The following is a 20,136-nucleotide window of genomic DNA, read 5'->3' as shown; positions in this document are numbered from 1 at the left end:
TCTCCTCCAGCTCCACGTTTCCCTAATACGCTCACCCTTGTCTGATTGCGGTAAAGTCATCTCATTTAGCTCTCCACTATTTCAAAGAGCATAAGTGGAAATTCTCGTGAGGTAGAGGCACAGCTAATCACCTCTTGAGGAAAAACTTTTGAAAAGATTACACTTTTTTGAGGACACTCTCACGCACCGATTTCGTAGTGTTAACAAGTGTTAATTAAACTCATAAACACTTCACAGTATTGATTTTTCATGCTTGGAAATACTTTTTAGTGCGTGAGGTTCCGTCTCTGGCCTTCATAATGAGTTACTTAGTCAGAAAATCACTTATGGCTTCCAATGCTTCTCACCAGAGCTCCATGTTGCTCGTATGCCTTTGAGCTAATGGCGACCATGCCAATCAAGACGTATTCACCTGAAACTGGAAACCACATGAGCAATTAGCATGTTTATTTAGTGAAGCAGTTTTTATTTCATGTCAAGTGAATCATATCAATGACATATTTAATTTACTACTTATGACCGAGCCATTTGTGCACCTATTTGATGAACTCAACTGGGGGGGGAAAAAAAAAAAAATCACAGTTGAAGTTTGTTAGCAGGTATAACAACAGAGCAAAAAAACATTTTAACTGTTTTTTAATGCTGTTTTTATTCCCTATCTGACATCAGATCAGCTACCAGAGTATCGAGTCATCTGATCCGAGCATCAACGTCCCAGGACCCAGGAGAACAGTGTCAAAGCTCAAGAACGAAACCTACCACATGTTCTCCAACCTCCACCCCGGAACGACTTACCTAATCTCCGTCCGGGCACGTACGGCCAAGGGCTTTGGCCAGACGGCCCTCACCGAGATCACCACTAACATCTCTGGTAGGAGCGCCGCTGTCGGAGCATCCGTGCTATCGTGGGGGACGGTGCGAAATCTGGTGTAAAATCGTAAGATAGAAATGAAGGCGGGCGTGCAGAGGCTGTTCTCTGTGCCATCGCTGCCTATCGCTAATGCAGCATGCAGGTACAACAGTGAGACTTCACCCACTGTGTGCTATAATTAGAAATCAGGTTTTCTCTCTTTTAACCTCTGTGTCTTCTTCCCTCGCTGAGGCAAAACTGCTGCTCCCAGAGTGCAAGAGCTATTTTCCAATTGCCTTTCCAATCTAGTGGCACGCTGTCATCTCACAGTCCTCAAGACATAAATTAACTTGCAGGTAGCAGGAAAGCACAACAGAGGGGACACTGCTGTGCGTTATGTATGAAGAAAGATTTAGAACATTCTCGGGACCAGAACACCCCTTCTGAGAGTCTCAGAGCTTATTACTGGTGATAGAAATCCAACCTTTGTGTTTCTGTTTCCTTTTAATGATGCATTTGCGCTTGTTAAGGGATGAGATTACACCTCTGAGGAGCACACAGCACGACCACTCCCACTCGGTCTCGCTCGAATATTTACTCTCTCTGTCCCCATCTCTTTGCAGAGAGGTCCGGTTTGTTTAATTATAGATTTAGTGCACAGGCTCACTCGCTGTATGGCAGACAGCAATCTGGCGTGGAGCCAGACCACAGATAGAGTCCAAAAGTCTTTGCAGATCATCCTCAGCCTCCTCCTCTGGCCCACGGTGCAGAACATTCACTTACACTGAGCGTCTCTCAAATCTGCACTGACAGCTAGCAAACACTGAACACCTTCAACAGCCACTACTGTCAGCATCTTCAAGCAACACCCACCGCGGAGTATCCTTCCACGCACGTTTCCTCATTCGCGTGCACGCGGAGTCGTGGCTGACGGGCACTAATCTCTCAGACAGGCTCAGTGTGGCAACTGGCATCGAACCCTCTTTTTTTCTTTTTTGGCAGTACGTAATGTCGACAATAGTGCATCTGGTTTTCCTCAATAACTCACCTTAATTGATGCGTGCTCTTTCCTTCTGCGCTATTAGTGAACTGCTTTTTAATATGATAATTATCGATTCCTCATGAATAGTTTGCTCTCTTCCCCCTCGCTAATTGACTGCTGATATTAAAGAAAAATGTGCCGCCACATCTCCAGGGAGGAGCATGACTTTAGCCAAATCCTTTTAAATGAAAAACCCATTCAATTTAGCTTCACTCCCTTTACTTTTAATTGGACTTGTTTCTAAGACAACTAGAAGGGAAATTCAAACATTGTACTTAAAATGACAATATGGGGTTTGGGTATATTAGCCCGTTTATCCCTGTATGCTGACAAAGGAACGAGTCTTTGCTCAAAAAGACAGTTGCGGCTTAGACCAGGGGTGTTAAACATTAGGCTCGGGGGGTCAGACTCTGCTCGGCAAAGACTCCAATCTGGCCCACTGGGAAGCTTTGAAAAATGTGAAAGATGGGATAAGAATTTTCAACTTTCACCTGTATTTTCATACTTTTTACAGCTTTTCCCACTGATAAAGACCTCCCCCCCCCAGTCATTCATACTAAAACAAAGTAATTAAGTGCAAGTTAAAATTACAGGGCTGTCTATGCAACGAACAAACAGATTGATTTTTGTAATTTGACACAGTTCTTTCTTATAATTTAAGCCCAAAGAGTCGTGCTGACAGATTTCTTTTCACTTGCTACAGTAGAAAAACGTTGTGTGGAAAAATTGATCTGCACTGTAGTTAAACGTCTTGACTGCACATTGACAAAATCAAGTTTTGCTGATCCGACCCACTTAAGGTCAAAGTGGGCTGCATGTGGCCCACGATTCAAAATGAGGTCGACTCCCTTGACCTTAAAAATTCATCTCTGATTTTCTAGTTCCATAGTCTAAACTGTAAATATGTTAAAGATGAATAGTGATGTAGCTGTGCGCGCACATTTTTTATCTTAATGACATGGCGAGATATGCCAGTGTATCAACAACTGTCTGTATTGCCACTAGTTAGTGTACTATGAGTGAGGCTCCGTGTTACGTGACATTTCAAGGATGAACATGTTTATGTGAAAGGACAAAGAGGCAGAAATGAGCACTGGCTAAGGCTAGACGTGTGCTTATTTGCGTGTGCTTTTATTGTTTTTGGCATGTAAGCTTTTGTGTCTGGTGTCCACAGCTCCCACCTTTGATTACGGAGACATGCCGTCTCCGCTGAGTGAGACAGAGAGCACAATTACTGTCCTGCTGCGCCCCGCCCAAGGCAGAGGAGCACCTGTTAGGTGAGGAGATCATTTCAGGTACAGAAAATTGATTTTCATCAATGCTCCAGGCTTATTAAAATGCACATTCGCTCTTTGTACAGCACATACCAGGTAGTGGTTGAGGAAGAAACTGGGAAGAAAGTGAAGCGGGAACTGGGGGTGCAGGAATGCTTTCCGTTGCCCATGTCACACGGGGAGGCCCAGGCCCGAGGGACGCCTCACTACTACACAGCCGAACTGCCGCCCAGCAGTCTGCCAGAGGCCAGTCCCTTTACTGTGGGTGACAATCACACGTATAATGGTTACTGGAATAGCCCTTTGGACCCCCGCAAAAGCTACCTTGTCTACTTCCAGGCTATGAGCAACTTCAGAGGGGTGAGTGACTATAAACTTGCGCTGGTGTTGCAGCAAAGCTGGATACGTTGTTTTTGCAGACCTTGTTATAGTCTGTGTCAAATCGTACCAATGACACTCCTGTTCTTTAATGTATTAAATGTTCTCAAATCAGTTGCAGGCCTTTGTATGGAAAACTGTTCTGTTCCCCACTGATGCTAACACACCCATCTCCATATTATCCCAGTTTAATCCCTGGCCAGTGGTAATCAAATGAAGTCAGTGGTGTTTGGCGTTAATGAGTATCTGTATTTAAAGTACTAATGCTGTGACTGATGTATTGTGTGGACCTCTGAACAAGCACTTATGCAGTGAAAGAGGTTGTTGGATGAAAACAAACCGCAGGCAAATGTAACTACTTGAAAACTACAAACGCTTACATCCTACCACTTTGATTCTCTGCAAACAAAGCATTTCTGAGACAGGAATTACTTGCATGTGTTACTTACAGCAAGCAAAGCTCTGATTAAGTGGAATTACTCAGAGTAAACAATCCACTTCATTCGCCTCCTCTGTCCCGTTACCTCCATGTCCTTGTCTGTTCCTCTCTTTCTGTCCTGTTACCTCCATGTCCTTGTCTGCTCCCCTCTTTCTGTCCTGTTACCTCCATGTCCTTGTCTGCTCCCCTCTTTCTTTATGCAAATAATTAGTTAATTATCTTCGAAAAAATCCAGATGTAGCTGGCCAGGGTAACGCAGAACTAAACCTGAGGCTTTTACGCGACTGCTTTTCTGTCCACTCACTAAAAACTTGCAGACCTTGTTTCCACACGGCTGTGCTTCCTTCCATTTCATTGTTCTTGAACAGACAAAGACCTTCAGTTGTACCCAGAGGATGCCACATTACCTTTCCAAATTCCATTACAGGAAGAGCTGCTACCTGGGTGAGGCAATTACTTAAGGATAATTGGGCACAGGTGCAGCTGATCAGTGGTAGAAAGCTGCTGCTTTAATATTCACAGACTGTGGCAATGTAGCTGAGAGTTATTGCCGTAGGTAAAAACACAGTCTTCTGTGATCATCAGCTGGTGATAAATACGTGCAAGCTGGGTCACTTGTGTCTGCTTATTTTTTCCGATTTCTGTCGGCTGCTTTTTCATTAGGAGTGTGCGTGTGAGTGTTTTTAAAAATCCTGCAAACAGGATCTGGGTGGCTCGTCCCCACCAGTAAGATCTTTTTCCAACCCAGTGAAAAAACACATGGACGGAGTGCTGTGTGAGCACTTCACACAGCTAGGCTACCAAGAATGGGATTAGATAGGGGCGGCCTGGCTTTACCGGCGGATGGGATTAGGCTTTGTTTTGCCTGGCAGGGGGCCAGCATCCATGACCCACAGTGATGGGAGCACAGTGCCAAATCACACAGCCAACATTGTCCTCAGTCCTTTAAACATTGCTTTGCCTGGAAGTACAGATGCAGTGAGTGTTTAAATCTGTATATCGGTGCTGCAGGACTGAACCGACTTCACTTAAATCAGCTTTTAACACAAGGAGTTTTAGTCAGAACAAGTTTACCCTCACAAACACATTATTTCGGGTAGTGTGTCAGACCTTGCTCAGTGTTCATTGCTTAGCACAGGATCTTATTAACCTCCTAAGACCCGAACTCTTTCACGACATGCATTTTTAATTTATCTTTGATATTTGGGCTGATTGGGGCCCGATGAATGTAAAAAACAAAGAATTACCAGATTTTTTTTTTTACCTAATTTTTGTTTTTAAGAAAAATGAGAGCCACATATGAGGATATTCATTTAAAATTTTGATATAACAGTAGCAGTATAATGTCCTCGTAAGTGGATATCAGGCCCATGTAGAGCAAAATTTAGTATTTTGGTCTAAATAACCCAAAATGTGATGTCCACATATGTGGACGGCAGGTCCTAGGAGGTTAATATAGCTTTTTCATTGATGTCAGTGTAACAGCTGTGTGATGTCAGTGAGTTCGGTATAGTTAAATCGAACCTATGCTTTGTATATAACCCACACACATCACAACAGGATTATGAAAAGACAAGGATTGCAGGAGAAAAGGTGTCATATGCATAATGTAACAAAAAAAGTATTAAAGAGTGTAAAATAGCAGTAATTAGACTGCTAACAGAGCACACAGTTATACGGCATGGCACTTAGCTTGTTAATGATATTAACGTCATTAGCAGGCGCAGTTTTTCACCTCCCAGAGTCATTTAAAGGTGGCCACATCCAAGTGCTAATGACAAAGTGTATTAAAACCATCAAGCAGATGTTCACGTTTGGCTCCTGTAGCCTGCACGGACCAGAAATGGTTCAGCAATTGCTAAATGTTTTGTCCTGTTTTGTATCTTCCTGCTTGTGCTCCATGTGCATTTATGCATCACAGGCCTTTTCACATTTTCGCATTGTGCGCACACTGTCACAAAAATGTAGGCCAGAAAAGTGAACGTTGGCATTTTGAATTCGATTGCGTACAGAGGCACAAATGCATGTACTGGGGATATTTTTGTAGTGGTGTTTTCTAAAGAAGAGAGCGAAGCGTAATTACTTTATGCCTGCCCGTTTTAGTGGAAGAAAAAAATGTAAAGAGCACTCCAGAAGCTGGCAATGAAAGTAGTTTCTCTCCCAAGAGTGAAGCATCTGAAAGTCACATACACCTGGATTAAACACTTGTTGATGCCGTGCTGACATAATTGTCATCTTTAACAGTTATTTAAGCTATTGCACCCCGGGGGCAAACAGAGCTGTCATCACGTTTTATGACTTATTGGGACGCCTCGTTATTTCAGAATCTCTGTGGTTTATTTAAGGTTTTGTCTTTGTGAAGGGGAAACATTGAACCTCTATAATGGTGGAACAGTTTGAACAGTATATGGGACCCATAATATTTGGTATTTACCCATGCTAATTATCTAGAGAGTGGCTCTCAAGCCTCTGTAATTGCTTTGATTGATCCATCTAAAGAGGTACTTGAAAAGCTGTGGATAAAGGCTGTAGCTTTGAAGGATACAGCATACCCATTTATAACCACTACACTTAGATCTCCAAACTTTGCACACACATACACACAAACACTGTAAAAACCTTGAGTGTGTGCCATAGAGCCCTGTGTTGCATGTTGGCATTTGCGTTTTGTATTTAGAGCTGCCAGGAGCGACCAGCCCCTCAGGCGTAACTGGCACAGCGTGGGGAGACGTGATGTTTCTTCCACAATCTGGAGCTTGCCAATTAACACTTCTGCTGAGCTAGTGCACAATGACTTAGATATGCGAGTTGAAAAATTTACTTGTCCATCACGACGACCTATTTTTCATCATCTGCATTAAGGAGATGTAAATGTATCTGTCTTAATTTGCCAAAGCTTGTAATGATTGAATGTATGAATGATTTCAAATACTTTCTTCATAAAGTAGACTGCTTCAGATGAATCAGCTTTTCTTTCGTAAGGAAAATGTTTAATGTAATTGAGTCAGTCCACAGAAGGCTCAAAGTCCCCAGTCAGCAGTCTGCATGTTCCAGTTCTCCTGATACATGCAGTGGAAATGAAGTGGGTTGCACTTTGATGAATAGTATTAATTAAAACAAATTGATAACCATTTGATAGCAGTTGATATAAATTATATTAGAAATGTGGCTTAAAGTAAGTTATATAAATCCACCTGTCAGCTTCGTTGTATTGTGGTAATGTGCAAAAGTGTTTCTTTATATTTTGCTAGGAAAATGGGAAATTGGTGCAGCGATTTATCGAACCATGCAGACATACATGGAAATATAATATATATAGCATTAACTAGTATAATATTTGCTTATAACATTTCAGTTAATAATACAGTATGGAGTAGGGGTGGGTGATATAAACGATATACGATAGAAACAAAATAAATTTGGCCAACGATAGAGATTTTGACTATACCGCTCTATCGCATGTTGATGATGTTATCAAGCTGCGCCTGTTTTGGTTGAAAGCTTTGCAGTGGCTACAACCAGTATCATCTGGAGACTTCTTCAGTCTCAGCTGACTGCAGGTTTCCCCAACCTTATAAATAACCTTATAAACAGTACATTGCACAATAACTGATTCAGCTAATAATTTATATTAATAATAATTAATATTAATGATCAAGCAACTGACCTCACAGTCCATTGTTCATTCAGTGGGCTGGTTTCAGTTATTGTGCAAATGTACTGTTTATAAGGTTGGGGAAACCTGCAGAATCAACCTTTGGAACAGCCAAAATAGCAGCAGTTACCAACAGAAAAGTATATCTTCAACAGCACCTCAGTATCGGTCAGAAGTGAGTTTCACTGACTCGGATTGGACTCCTTTCACAAAGCTTTTGAATTAGTAGGGGCAAGAAAACTGGATTCGTTGACTCCAATCTGCAATCTACTGATATCTAGTGGTGAGGTTTTACACACTGTTGGGCTGGAGAAATGGCACTCTGTGTGACGGACATGTTTGTTTACAGTTTGATTCTATATTTTCAGATTAAACCACGGAGTTAAAGACTTGTTTAAGTGTCGGATTAAAAATGTATTTTCAATTTAAAAAAGCAATGCAACTGGAGTTTGAGGAAAGCTCGTTTTGCCCATTTCTGAATAGAAGAATTTGCATAATTGTCCCATAATGCCCGAATTAGCATCTCTGAATCTTAATTTGATGATACATCTTCTCCATGAGGTGGCAGGATGGAATTGGATTACAGTCTTGGTTCCCATTAGTGCTGTTTGACAAAGGTTCTTTTTGTAACAGAGAGATGCCATCAGCTGAAATTTGAATAAAATGAATGATTTTTATAGCGATGGACTGGTCTGAAATTTATGCTAAATTCGTTTCAACTTTCATCTTTTCTCCTTCAGATAGAATCCCTAATCTCCTTCTCATACACTTCACCACAGATCTCAGGTTTTAGATATTTTTTTGTTTTCTTCTGTCGTTAGTAGGAATCTTAACTTGTGAGGTAATTCGTCCTTTTACACTCAGTCATTTTATGCTTTCTTTGGAGACGTGAGTGCCACCCACTCGTGTTGAGTAATTTGTATTTCTAATCAGAGGGTATGAACAATTGAAAAGAAAGGCGGCATCATGCTTCTAGATGCGGGCTAGCATCACTTCTAACATTAAGTCCGTACTGCTTGTCTTGGGAATAAACATCATATTTTTGAAAGCAATTGTGTGTTTTTATGTGTTGTAATCATAATTTTTTCACCACATGATAAATATGTGCGCCTCGGCTCAGTATTTCACATCCTCTCTTCTATTATCACATCTCTTTCATGCAAAATGCAAAGTGACACTTTCCCCCTGACGTCTGTGTTGTCTTTCTCTTTCAGGAATCTAGAATAAACTGCATCCGCATTGCTCGCAAAGGTAATTCAACATAAATATCTCACCTCCCAAAAACACTGTGACCTGAATCCATTTCCCTGCATCATTTCTAAATAACTTGCAGTATTGTGTACTTTTGTAGAAAGACAGGACATTACGAATGTGACGGTGATGGTGTGTTTACTCTGTTGTAGGATGAAATATTCATGAGGTGATTCTTCGCGTAGCTTTCGTTTTTAATATGCTGTCGATACATTGTCACCACTTATTTGTTCGTTAAAACGTGCAAATACTTCAGATCTGCCGGTTTGACTGCCCGGCGTCGCTACTTCGTGACACCTCGTGGTAGAGCGAACAATAGTTAACCTGCCGTGAAGAGGAAACTAACAGGGGACAGATGGTTCAAACAAATTAGTGACCTGATCAGCAAATTATTAAAATTGAAAAAAAGACACTTTAAGGACTATTTTTCCTCCCTTTGTTACAGTCACTGTTGTTAGAGGCAAGGTTTCATCTTAGTACTCTGTAGTTCCCGCCTATCTCTCTTCTCTTAAAAGTAAAAAGGTGAAGAACTGGACAAATTTTCTCTGGCGGCCCCGGTTGTTTAGCACTGGGCCTCAGAGAAAAGGGCAACAAGCAGGGAAGGATTAGAGGTCAGGCTTTCATCCTGTTTGTTTGGGGGCTGACACTGGGACACGTCGTATCAAAGGCAGTCTCTTTGTTCTCATCAGCAGCCCACCAGACAGCTACATCTGAGGGCTCTGACCTCTGCGCTGTCCAGAAGGGTTCTCCAGATCAAAACTTCCAGATGGAGCTACCTTGGCCTATCAGTATGAGAAAGCCCTCCCTGCCTCCTTATCTTTACCTCGGCTTTTTTGATTCAAAGGCACATGAAAAGGGCAGAGAAATTGACTCTAAGTCCTTATGGCAGGAGAGCCCCTCCACCATAGTACACTGTCAGATCACGGTAAATAAAAAGTCATGTATTTATAGTTATCATAGCACCGCAACAGTAAGCGGAGCCTTGCAAGTAAATTGACTTGGCGGGGTGTCTTTTTCTTTTTTTGGTTAAGGCCTCTTCTTTTGTGAGAAAATAATGAAAAAGATGAGGCTAAGGCGAGGCCAGCCTTTTCAGCTCGACTTCTTGCTCCCCACAAGTGCCAAATTGGGCATTGATTAATTAAAAGTCCCCACAGCAACAGACTTTATGCTGCATGTGCCACTTTTATTTGACACTGGGCAGAGACAGAATGAAAGAAATGAACAATGGAGCTCCTAAGATAAAAAGAAAATACAATTAGCAATGAAATAAAATACCTGTAGAGAGAACAGAAGTGGAAATAAGACAAAAGAATAAAAGGTTAAATGCACAATTGAAAGTTATGATTTAAAAAAACTGCCAGCACTACATTTTCACCACAGGCATGGTGATATAACTGAAAACCCCCTGAAATGCCCGTTGATGACAGAAAAAAATGTGGGTATTTCCAATTTCAAGGTGTAACAGGTCACAGGGTTGTTTTTTTTTTTTTTTTTTTGTTGCTATGTGCGATCTCCATGATCCCTCTACCATTAACAGAGCCTCTGCATCATCGGGTCCTAAGCCGTTATTATCAAGCAGCCCATCACAAGCGAAGTGGAGGCAAATGATTCTGGCTTGGATAACAAAGCTGGAGATTACATTTCAACTTCCAGGTGACAGTTTAATTAAGGATCCTCTGGCAGGCTCAACACAACAATAGACTTCCATTTCTCCTCTAAGTGCCAATTTCCACCATCGGGCAGCTGGCAGGTGCATGGATTCATGTGGAAATCTATTTCATGCTCGTGTTTGGCTTAATAGAAATTTTGAGGGTAAAAGAGGCAAAACCGCCTTATCTGTCCAAAATGTCAGAAAACTGAAATTGATTTTTCACCTCCTCCGCTACATTTTTAGCCCGTATAAAGAAGCCTTCCCCTAATTTTAAATGAAGTTGCGGCATAAAATAAACAGTGAGCATCTGAGTTTGGGTCTGAGACGGTGCTTTGAATGGAGCGCCGTCTCAGACACGCTGGAGTCTTTGGTATTTGTCGGTTACAGTCGCTCAGAGACACAAAGGCATTTTGGATGTTGGTGTGTCCCTGTGTGTGAACAGAAACCACAAAAGGAATCACTCACTGGCTAAATCCTTTCTCACCACGGCGGCAGACGCGACATTTAAAAGCAGCACATGCAGAGATGTCACGCTATCGGATTAATATGTAATCGGAGGACAGCGACACGAAAGTGATGTCCAAAGCAGTTTCAGAAATAACAGCCTTAGACTAATATCAGGCCAGTGACTAATTTCCCCTTATTCTGATATGTCAGACATTCATGATTGATTAAAAAAATCCAGCCAAATCCTACCATGATATTGCACTACTTTCATCTTTATTTGGACAGAGGGTTCTAAGGCGGCCCAAGTGCCCATGGCTGCAAATAGTTGGACTAAAGCACGGCTCTGTTTTCATTTTCCCTGCCCCAGATCTGATTTTCTTTTTCCCCAGCAGGCTGTAAGATAGAGCTCTATCCCCAGGCCTGCTCTGACTTTCTCCCACTCTCCAGATAGTTTATACTGTTCCAGTAAGCTCTGGAGGGCTGGTTTCCAGGCTGTCAAGGCCTGGAGGACAGGCTGACACACAGGGAAAAAAAACTGGATCAGTGGGCTCCTAGAACAAGGCAAAGAAAGACCCACTGCTCAGCACCATTTACATAAGCATGAAGCTTTATGTAGGAGAAATGAATAACCTGCTATTATGGTAACGACCTTTCCAGTAGCTCACAGACAGCGGGGCACCTTGAGACTGTACTGTAAAGCAGTGTGGAGGATTCTGACTGGAAACTGATTATTGATTGGAAATTGACTTCAGAGGTCAGTGAGTGTACGACAGCATGAATTGCAATCCAAACGTGTCGCGTTATAATTATAATGTTTAATTTAAATCAAGAATGATTTGCTGCTGTGAGTTCACCGCCTCACTCTCCCAAATTTGGAGCCTTGTAAAATTTGCCAATTCATACAAACCTGCTTAAAAAGATCATGGTAGTCATAGTAGCGACATATCTTTAACTGTCTGAAATGATCCCAGAAAATCATTCCGTGTGGGAGCGAGTCTGCTTATTTTGCACATGTCACTTGTATCTGTTTGGACAGCCTGTTCAAAGTGTCACCTCTTCATTTGCATACGTTTTTCATTTCTGTCTATTTTTTTGAAAATGCCTCAGATCAGATCAGTGGATCTCTTAGCAGTGGTTATGATAGGTAGTGTGACAGGATGGCAAAATTCAGCTTTCCTACCTCTGTTGAATCCTTTTTGCCCTGTATTCCTTTAAGTTCTATGTTTGCATTCTGCCTTTTTAATGTGGCTCTTCTGTCTTCCCTCGTGTAGCGGCCTGTAAAGATCATCGCAAGGCTTTGGAGGTGTCGCAGCACTCCGAGGAGATGGGGCTGATCCTCGGTGTGTGCGCCGGAGGCCTGGTAGTGCTCATCCTCCTTCTGGGCGCCGTCATTATCATCATCAAGAAAGGGTAAACAACTTTCCATAGACGTTGTGAACAAAACATGCGTCATTGTGCTTAATCACCCCGCATAGTTTTACCTTTTACGCTTTATTCTCCGGCAGCTCGGTGATCGGCTTTTACTCTTTGCTAGACTTTTGCAAAGGTCACGCTTTCCAAAAGATGGGCAAACAGCTGGCGTGGCGTTGTTTTTCTTTTTCTTATATCGCACCAGAGGGACCAAACAACTCGCATCTGCAGAGCCTGAGTGTGAAGTATTTAATTAAAGGCGGATGCAATTCAATTAGCCACTTAATTACACACCAAACAGACGCCTGACCCTTAAATGAGATGGTAATTGGGAGGGAAAAGGTGTGCTTTTAGAGATTATTAGTCAATGATCCCGCAGGTCTACAGTAAATCATCGACACCTCTGGCTCTGCATTTATTTAGCGGCAGCTAAAGTCTCAAATCGGGCTTCGACGCCCTCGCCTGTTTAAGATAAATTGAATTCTAAAGATCCAGCCAAAATAGGAGTTAGTCAGAGGCTCCAGCAATCGGTGTTTAAATTGCTGACACAGCGTTCAGGGTAATGGTGAATAATCTTGATTGTGGAAGTCGCTTCTACTCTGCACATTAGCCCGCGTTGCTCTCCTAAGCCACCATGAATTTCACTTTTAGGGAATTGATTATTAAATTTGCTGTGACAGGAAGCCGCGTGGTCTAGTCCTTGAAGTGTAACACTGAGATGTATTCGATTGAAAGAAACACTCATTTTTCTGCCTGGCTGTGGTTTAGTCTGTCAGCACCTGCTTGATCCGCTCGCATGTGTCATATGGCCGCCTGCGCAGCTAAACTCATGAGAGGACGGTTTTCATTTTCACTGTAATCAATGCGCTCTGCCCTTAGCTGACATTGCTTTCATCTTACATCTCTTCTTTCTCTTGATTTGTATTTTTTTCCCTTCTTCTCCTGCACTCTTGCCAGAAGGGACTACTACTCTTATTATCCGTAAGTGACTCCACCTCTTTGCTTTTCCATCGTTTTGTGATCCATCATACACGTGCATGTGCGCTTGCTGGCTGTCAATCATGAGTTACAAGAGTGTACCACTCTTTTTTTTTCTTCTCTCAGCAGATCAAAAGTGTACAAGCTTCTTGCTGTGTTTTTTTTTTTCCTACCTAAACATAACTGCAGAGACTCTTGTGGCAATCTCTTCTTAATATTGATTGCCTCTTGATTGTTTTCTCTATCCGTTAACAGGAAACCAGGGAACATGAATAAGACGCCAATTACCTACCGCCAGGAGAAGAGCCATATGGGCTCTATGGAGCGCAGTTTCACAGACCAGAGCACCCTGCAGGAGGATGAAAGAATGGCTCTTTCCTTCATGGATTCACACACTTGCGGCACACGAAGTAAGAGAAGTGCACCGCTGTGACACTCATGCAAGCTTTGCATAGCCCCGAATCTGACATGCATCATCCCTCACTTTGTAATCTTTTTGGCCGTTGCTCGATCGCTCCATAAATATTTCAATCAATTGCAACATGTGAAAAATCTCCTTCAGTATGATTTCATGTCAGCTAGTACCGCCTGAAGCCAACACAGAAACACAGAATCTCACTAGATGGCAAATAAAATAAAAAAATGATTTGTGATTCTTGTCAGTTTTGTGCTTTCTAATGTTGTCAGCATCACAGAGGAGGAAAGATGGATGTGTTTATCCTAAAGATGCTCGAGATTCTTGTCTGCTTCACACTCTTTCTGAGAAAGAGTTGCCGACGCATCAGCACAAGATCTATTACGAAGACATCTGTATCGAGACGAACTCCATTCAAAACTTCATGCCTGACGTGTATTTGTCATGTATCGGCCTGTAAAGTGCCTTTCTGTGCCGCTAACACATTCACACCAGTATAAACGTGACACGCAAGTGTTAGAAAAAACGATAAATGTTTCAAGCCGTGATGTGTCTGAGTCATTAATGTTTCAGCTCACTCAAACTGCGAATGTGTCTGTGTGCGTCGCTCAGGTGATGCTCGAAGTTCAGTGAATGAGGCCAGCAGCCTGCTGGGAGGCTCCCCGAGGCACCAGTGTGGACGTAAAGGTTCCCCCTACCACACGGGACAGCTCCACCCTGCCGTCAGAGTGGCCGACCTCCTCCAGCACATTAACCAGATGAAGACCGCCGAGGGCTACGGCTTTAAACAGGAATATGAGGTGAAAGGGCGCCGTTGTACTCCTGTTTAACGCTGTGACATTATAAGACAGCATAGACAGCTATTAGTCCTGCACTCTGGCAACATTAAATGAACAGCGGTATAAAGAATGGGTGCTGGTGCACTCATGCTGAGTTATTTAAAATGGAGCTATAACACTTTTCCTACTGTCTTATATGTGCTGTTGCAATGGTAGATGGCCAAAGTTTCAAATAATGAGGTCAAAGTCTATGCAAGTAGTTGCTGTGAGCCAGAAGCTCAGGCTTCAGACTATTTGAAGTACTTGGATCGCATCTGTATCCTTTACTTCTTTGGCTAGTTGATGTCAGTGAGAGGAGTTGTCCTTAATATGGTCACTTCAGGCGCAGACCCCCTTTGCAGGATTTAGAGGTTGCCGATTTATATATTTACTTGTATGAAAACGTGTTTGCCTTTCCCAAAGAAGAAAGCGCGAGCCAAAACTTCAGAGAGCAATGTTTTTTCAATGAACCCAGCATGAAGTTTGAGTTTCAGCTATGTTAATGCTAAAAGATGGGGCTATACTGCCTATGAAAGGCAATAATGAGCTGTCAGAACTGCGAGCTGAAGGTGTCACTAAACCACTGCTGTCGTATTTAATGGATTTCAATGGTTGCTGCTGCAATTTCACTCAAAGTGTAGCCGAATCTGCTCTCTTTCATTCTGCTGACTCTTGAACGCTTTTTTTTATTGGTTAAAGTTGTTAAAAGTGATGCTACAGGGAGGAAATATACAAAAACACAGATGGAGATGAGCTTGTTTTGTTATTTTTAATATTGTGAGATAGTTAACATTTTGTACTTCAGGTGCTTGTTTGGTTCAGTTCCATAATTTATACTTGTCGGGTGTGATCATGATATTGTGAAATTATGCCTAAAAGTACCACATTTCTGTCCAGTCCTCCCTTCAAGATCACTCTCTCATCCAAACTTGGACCGATTCTAGAGCTGCTTCTATTTTCACATTACCCACTTTTGGGCCAAATGCATCGGTGCTTTACAATTATTCAGAGGAGGTCGGGGAGCAAATATCCACTTCTGTGACAAACTGATCGGACTTTTGTATCGAGGAGCATTAGTAGGAAGCACAATCCAGAGAACAAACAGCGTTTTCAGGTTGTTTAGTCCAGAGTTTCCAACCCCTTCGGTGACATTGGAGGCTAGCAATGGGGAGGTATGCTTTTATGTATTTATCTATTTTTTATTTTCAGTCACGGGGCTGTGCTCAATGAATTTGCACCCTGGGGTCAGCGAAGTTCTGCTGTAACGTCCTGAGGCGAACGTTCAATGGAAATGACCTGAGCTGTGGCATGTGCCAGCCAGATTCCAGAGGCACAAGTGCAAGCGGTCATGACGGGACTTTCAGAGCGCAGTCTAAAAATAGAAGTTCCACTGAAATTGGTTCAAGGTACAGGAGAAGATGACCTTGAATTTAGTACATATAGGTGCACTTGTTGATTTTACCTTGTATTTGGTCTTCTCTTCTTAGGGGCACATTGATCGCCCAATTTAATTGTGGTTCCTTCCCTTCCTATAAATAAAAAGTTTAAATATATCATTATCATACCTTTTAAAGATGACAGGTGAAATTACACGCTTCCCTTAAATTACTTACTAAAATGATATTTGCCAAGTTATCTCCAACAGCTCGGAGAACTTGGCTGATAGTGATGTTATCATAATTAGTATTACTAAATATTATTCTTGCATTTTCTGTAGTGTTACGGTGTTACATCCCAACTTGTAACACCTAGTAGAAGAAAAGAACCCTTTTCTTCTGAGGGTTCTGCAGATGTTTCAGTGGCAGATGGAAAGCATTACTTCTTAGACATGTCCTAGTTCTGTCCTGAGGCTCCCCCTCAGCAGGAATGCTTGACTTTAATTGCCAACATTGTTAGGAGGAAGGGTGGAATTGTGCTTGCTTTTGAATGCGCATACAAAAAGCTTCAAACACCAAGGAATTGCACTTGTTCTTTCTTTTACACTTTGTTATCTTCTAGTTCCCTTTTTAGTCCACTTGGGATCTGACTGGAGTGGTACCCAGTGGAAAGAAAGAAACAGATGTGAGATGAGATGACGATATAAATTTGATTTATTCCACAGAAAAGGATCATTGCATCGCAGAAGTGCCTCCCCCCTGACCCTGCAGAATCAGCTGTTTTTGTGCAATAATATTACCATATGTGGTGAAGCCACGTAAAGTTTTGTCTTCACACTATGTCAGTTTTGAATTTTCTGAACTAGAGGCTGTGTAAGTTCATGGGGATGGGCTTAAATTTGGTACATATTAAGTTGTCTTATTTTTTCTAGCATTTCCGAGTACCTCATATGATATTCCTGGATGAAAAATGCAAACAACAAATATCAAAACATCAGTATTACTAAAACTTGATGTTTATAAAAAATCATGAACTCCAAAGTTCATGATCTAAAGCGATCACCCACTTTTAGCATCAGTTCCATTTGATCATCACTGTTTCCATAGCAAAACTGCACCTATTTGATGCTCTTCAACAAGCATTGGTTTCCTGGATATTTTATGCATTTCTGGGAAAAGCTTCAGAAAATGAATTTTGGATTATATAACAATGTGGGATAGGTGCCTGTCTTAAACAAACTCATAAAAGCTCTCCTTTGTACCCACATTTTGACACCAGCCTCATCTTTTAGCCATGAGTCATGAGTCAGGTGAGAACATTTCTCAGAAGTGACTGATTTTTAAACTGGATTGACCCAAAAGTGTGAGCCGTCTACTGTGGTGATGGGGTGGAAAACAGCAGTTTTCAATTGGGTCAGATATTCAGTCCACCATGACTTCACCAGTCCATGTGATATTTGGTAAACTGTCCAAAGTAACTGGAAATTTCAGAATAGTAAGAAAGCCTATAGGCTGTGATTTCATGTTGTGGATCGGTATTTCTCTGTTTTATTTGTTTGTTTTTGTGCCCAAGGCTAAAAAAGGAGATTGATTTTTAAAGTACACATGCATTCACATTTGCAGAAAATAACCTTTATGTCACCTGGAATTATATCAGTGACTTATTAGATTATGTTGACAGCTTGTATACGTACCCTTATTTTCGCACAAGCAAGCAAGGGTTGTTGCTGCCTGTGGTTCAGGTTCTGTGTGTTGTTGTTTTGTTTTTATTTTTACAGCAGGAGAAGAGATATTTGTTTATTTCCTGTTAGATGTGAGTTTTTTCTTCCCACTGTCGCCAAGTGCTTGCTAATAAGGGTCGTCTGATTGTTGGGGTTTTCTCTCTACTGCGTTTTTACCTTAAGGCAACCGTTGCTGTGTTATGAAAGTGAATTGAAATTAGCATACATGTTAGCATTGTTTAACTCCTCCCAACAAATGATATACTCATGCTGAAGGCTGCTGAAGTCTGGGTCCAGTTAAAGCCACAAGGTCAGTTTTACGGCAGTTTCTCCTCCCTGTTTTATTTAAAGCTGGTTTTGTATGTTTTACCCCTGACCTTTGATTGTACTAATTCAGTAAAGGCAAATTAATATATTTCATGCACTCACAATCATAAATGATACAAAATCCCAACAGACACCTGGACTTGTGTCAGGGCACTCTAGCCACAGCCTCAGTGGAAGATAACTGTGAGCGTAAAGAGGCCATATAGCCTGAATGTTGAAAGTGGGAGACCATCAATCTGAAATCCTCCACATCATCCGCCCTCCTTATCCCACACTGAAATTAATTACCAAGGTTAAAGAGGCGTTTGGATCACACTGTTGTTGTGCATATGAATAATTATCCTCATCTGGGCCCTAGAGATGACCTCAGTCTTGAGGTTAAACATCTCTAGCTCGAGTGAGCCTCATCGTCCACTGCTGGCAGATTTTTTTTTTGGCGACGAGGACAGGAAGGGGCTGTCTGGGATCGTTTTGTGTGAGAGGGAGACAATTGAGAAAAGAGAGCTCTTGCCACCCAGTCACTCAAGCCTCCAAATAACAGTCTCCCTGTTGTGTAGTATTTATGATAGTATTTATCTCCCACTGCTCTGTTATTCTCAGAAGTAATCATTAGACTGTGATGCCTAGATCAATACTGTCATTAGTGATGCCCGGTATATGTTTTCTGTTGGAGCACATCTAACAATACAAAGTGTGGATTTGCACTTGCTGTTAGCGACGGGCACAGTTTGGCTCATTTGATTTCTTGTAATTGTCATGAAAATATAGAGTGTGTGTAATTATTTGGAAGCCAGAAGTCTCGACCCCGTCACAGCTCAAACATGGCAATGCTCCATAATGTGCAGCTGAGGGTCCTTACATTATAACAATGGTAATTTTCTATATTTTTCTTATTGAAGAGATGCAAACTAGCTACAAATGTATTTGACTTAACATACATCCAGAGCCTGGTTTAGTGTATCTTACAGCTTTGTGTCCCATTATTGTCCAGAAACTTTTACGAACTCATTATTGAGTCACATGTTGCACTGGGTGACATGTCTTCTTCTGGAGCTCTGGCCCCAAGGGGCATAAGCTAAATCCAGCTTTGGACACAGCCAGTACGATTCAAGTTGCGGTTCTCATCTTTTAATGGGATTTGTTAACACAAGGAAATGTACAAATCACCAGTTATCCTGTAATGTAGTGTGTAGGGGTTATTAGGTTTTTATCAAGGGTCAGCCAATATTCCTCAGTTCAAAACTCATGTGTCGCTGAGATCAAGTGCCCCGTTTTCTTTGAACTATTATGATGATAATAATACACAGTCTTACCAATAACGAGCCCGTCTCTATCTCTGCTGTTTTATTTATTTATTCATTTTTTACATTTTACATTACATATCCTTCTCCTCTAGCTGTGCTTTGCTGTCTCTATCTTTGCTATCTAACGAAGGGCCCAAAACTCTGAATGCCTCTCCCCGATGGAACAATTGTGGCAGAACGTTGAGCTCACAACCTGAGGAGAAGTCCATCTCTGTCACCCGCGGCCTGAAACATTTGCAAAAAAAAAAAAAAGAGAGGGAGAAAACAACTTTTGTCTCTGGTTCATGGTTTCCGCCTCTGGAACTCTGCTTGTAGACTCATTAAACTGTCCCTCACGGGCAAAACACACTCCACTCAAAAAATCAATACACACCTCTTTGTGTGTGTGTTTGTGTGTTTTTTCCCCCCTCTGTGCTAAGAGTATGTGTTTTTATGGAGTGTCTCTCTCTATTATGAAGGAAAATGATGAGGAGTATCATATTACACTCCCTCGGCAGGCATAGGTTTTTATTTCCCTGTGGAGTACCTGCGCTCTGTAAAAACACTGATCAAGAATTTACAGTGAGCTGTAAAAAGGGCTTATACGTGTGGCGGTTTCTGTCACCGCCGTCGTATTCCCACCGCAGAAACGTACAAGTAAACAGCGGCAGAGCTTTTCTGGAGAATTCAAAACTTTCATTATACCTCTTTGCACCCTGAGGCTGAGGTTAGAAAGAATGATGGACTCATTCAAACACTGATTTGATGTTTAGTTGCAGCTGGGGCTACCAAATTATTATGTTTGTTTAAAGAAAAAAAAA

General features: G+C 41.8%; 1 protein-coding gene across 4 annotated transcripts in view; it reads left to right on the top strand.

Annotated features, from left to right (window-relative positions):
• ptprub (protein tyrosine phosphatase receptor type Ub) overlaps positions 1 to 20,136 on the top strand; it is a 188,094-nt gene that overhangs the window by 132,501 nt on the left and 35,457 nt on the right. For 2 of the 4 annotated variants that reach the window (XM_005744490.2, XM_013913681.1), the window contains exons 10-17: positions 670 to 871; positions 3,067 to 3,169; positions 3,253 to 3,526; positions 8,853 to 8,889; positions 12,259 to 12,397; positions 13,355 to 13,378; positions 13,631 to 13,785; positions 14,403 to 14,590. In XM_005744490.2, coding sequence (XP_005744547.1) covers positions 670 to 871; positions 3,067 to 3,169; positions 3,253 to 3,526; positions 8,853 to 8,889; positions 12,259 to 12,397; positions 13,355 to 13,378; positions 13,631 to 13,785; positions 14,403 to 14,590 — 1,122 coding nt within the window. The remainder of the gene's footprint in view (positions 1 to 669; positions 872 to 3,066; positions 3,170 to 3,252; positions 3,527 to 8,852; positions 8,890 to 12,258; positions 12,398 to 13,354; positions 13,379 to 13,630; positions 13,786 to 14,402; positions 14,591 to 20,136) is intronic. The other 2 variants (XM_005744492.2, XM_005744491.2) reach the window with 1 other exon arrangement.

Source organism: Pundamilia nyererei, unplaced genomic scaffold (genome assembly GCF_000239375.1).
Source record: "Pundamilia nyererei isolate P.nyererei 1_Seehausen unplaced genomic scaffold, PunNye1.0 scaffold00144, whole genome shotgun sequence".
NCBI lineage: Eukaryota > Metazoa > Chordata > Actinopteri > Cichliformes > Cichlidae > Pundamilia > Pundamilia nyererei.
The sequence above is the reverse complement of the archived record's forward strand: the minus strand, read 5'-3'. Positions and strand labels throughout refer to the sequence as shown.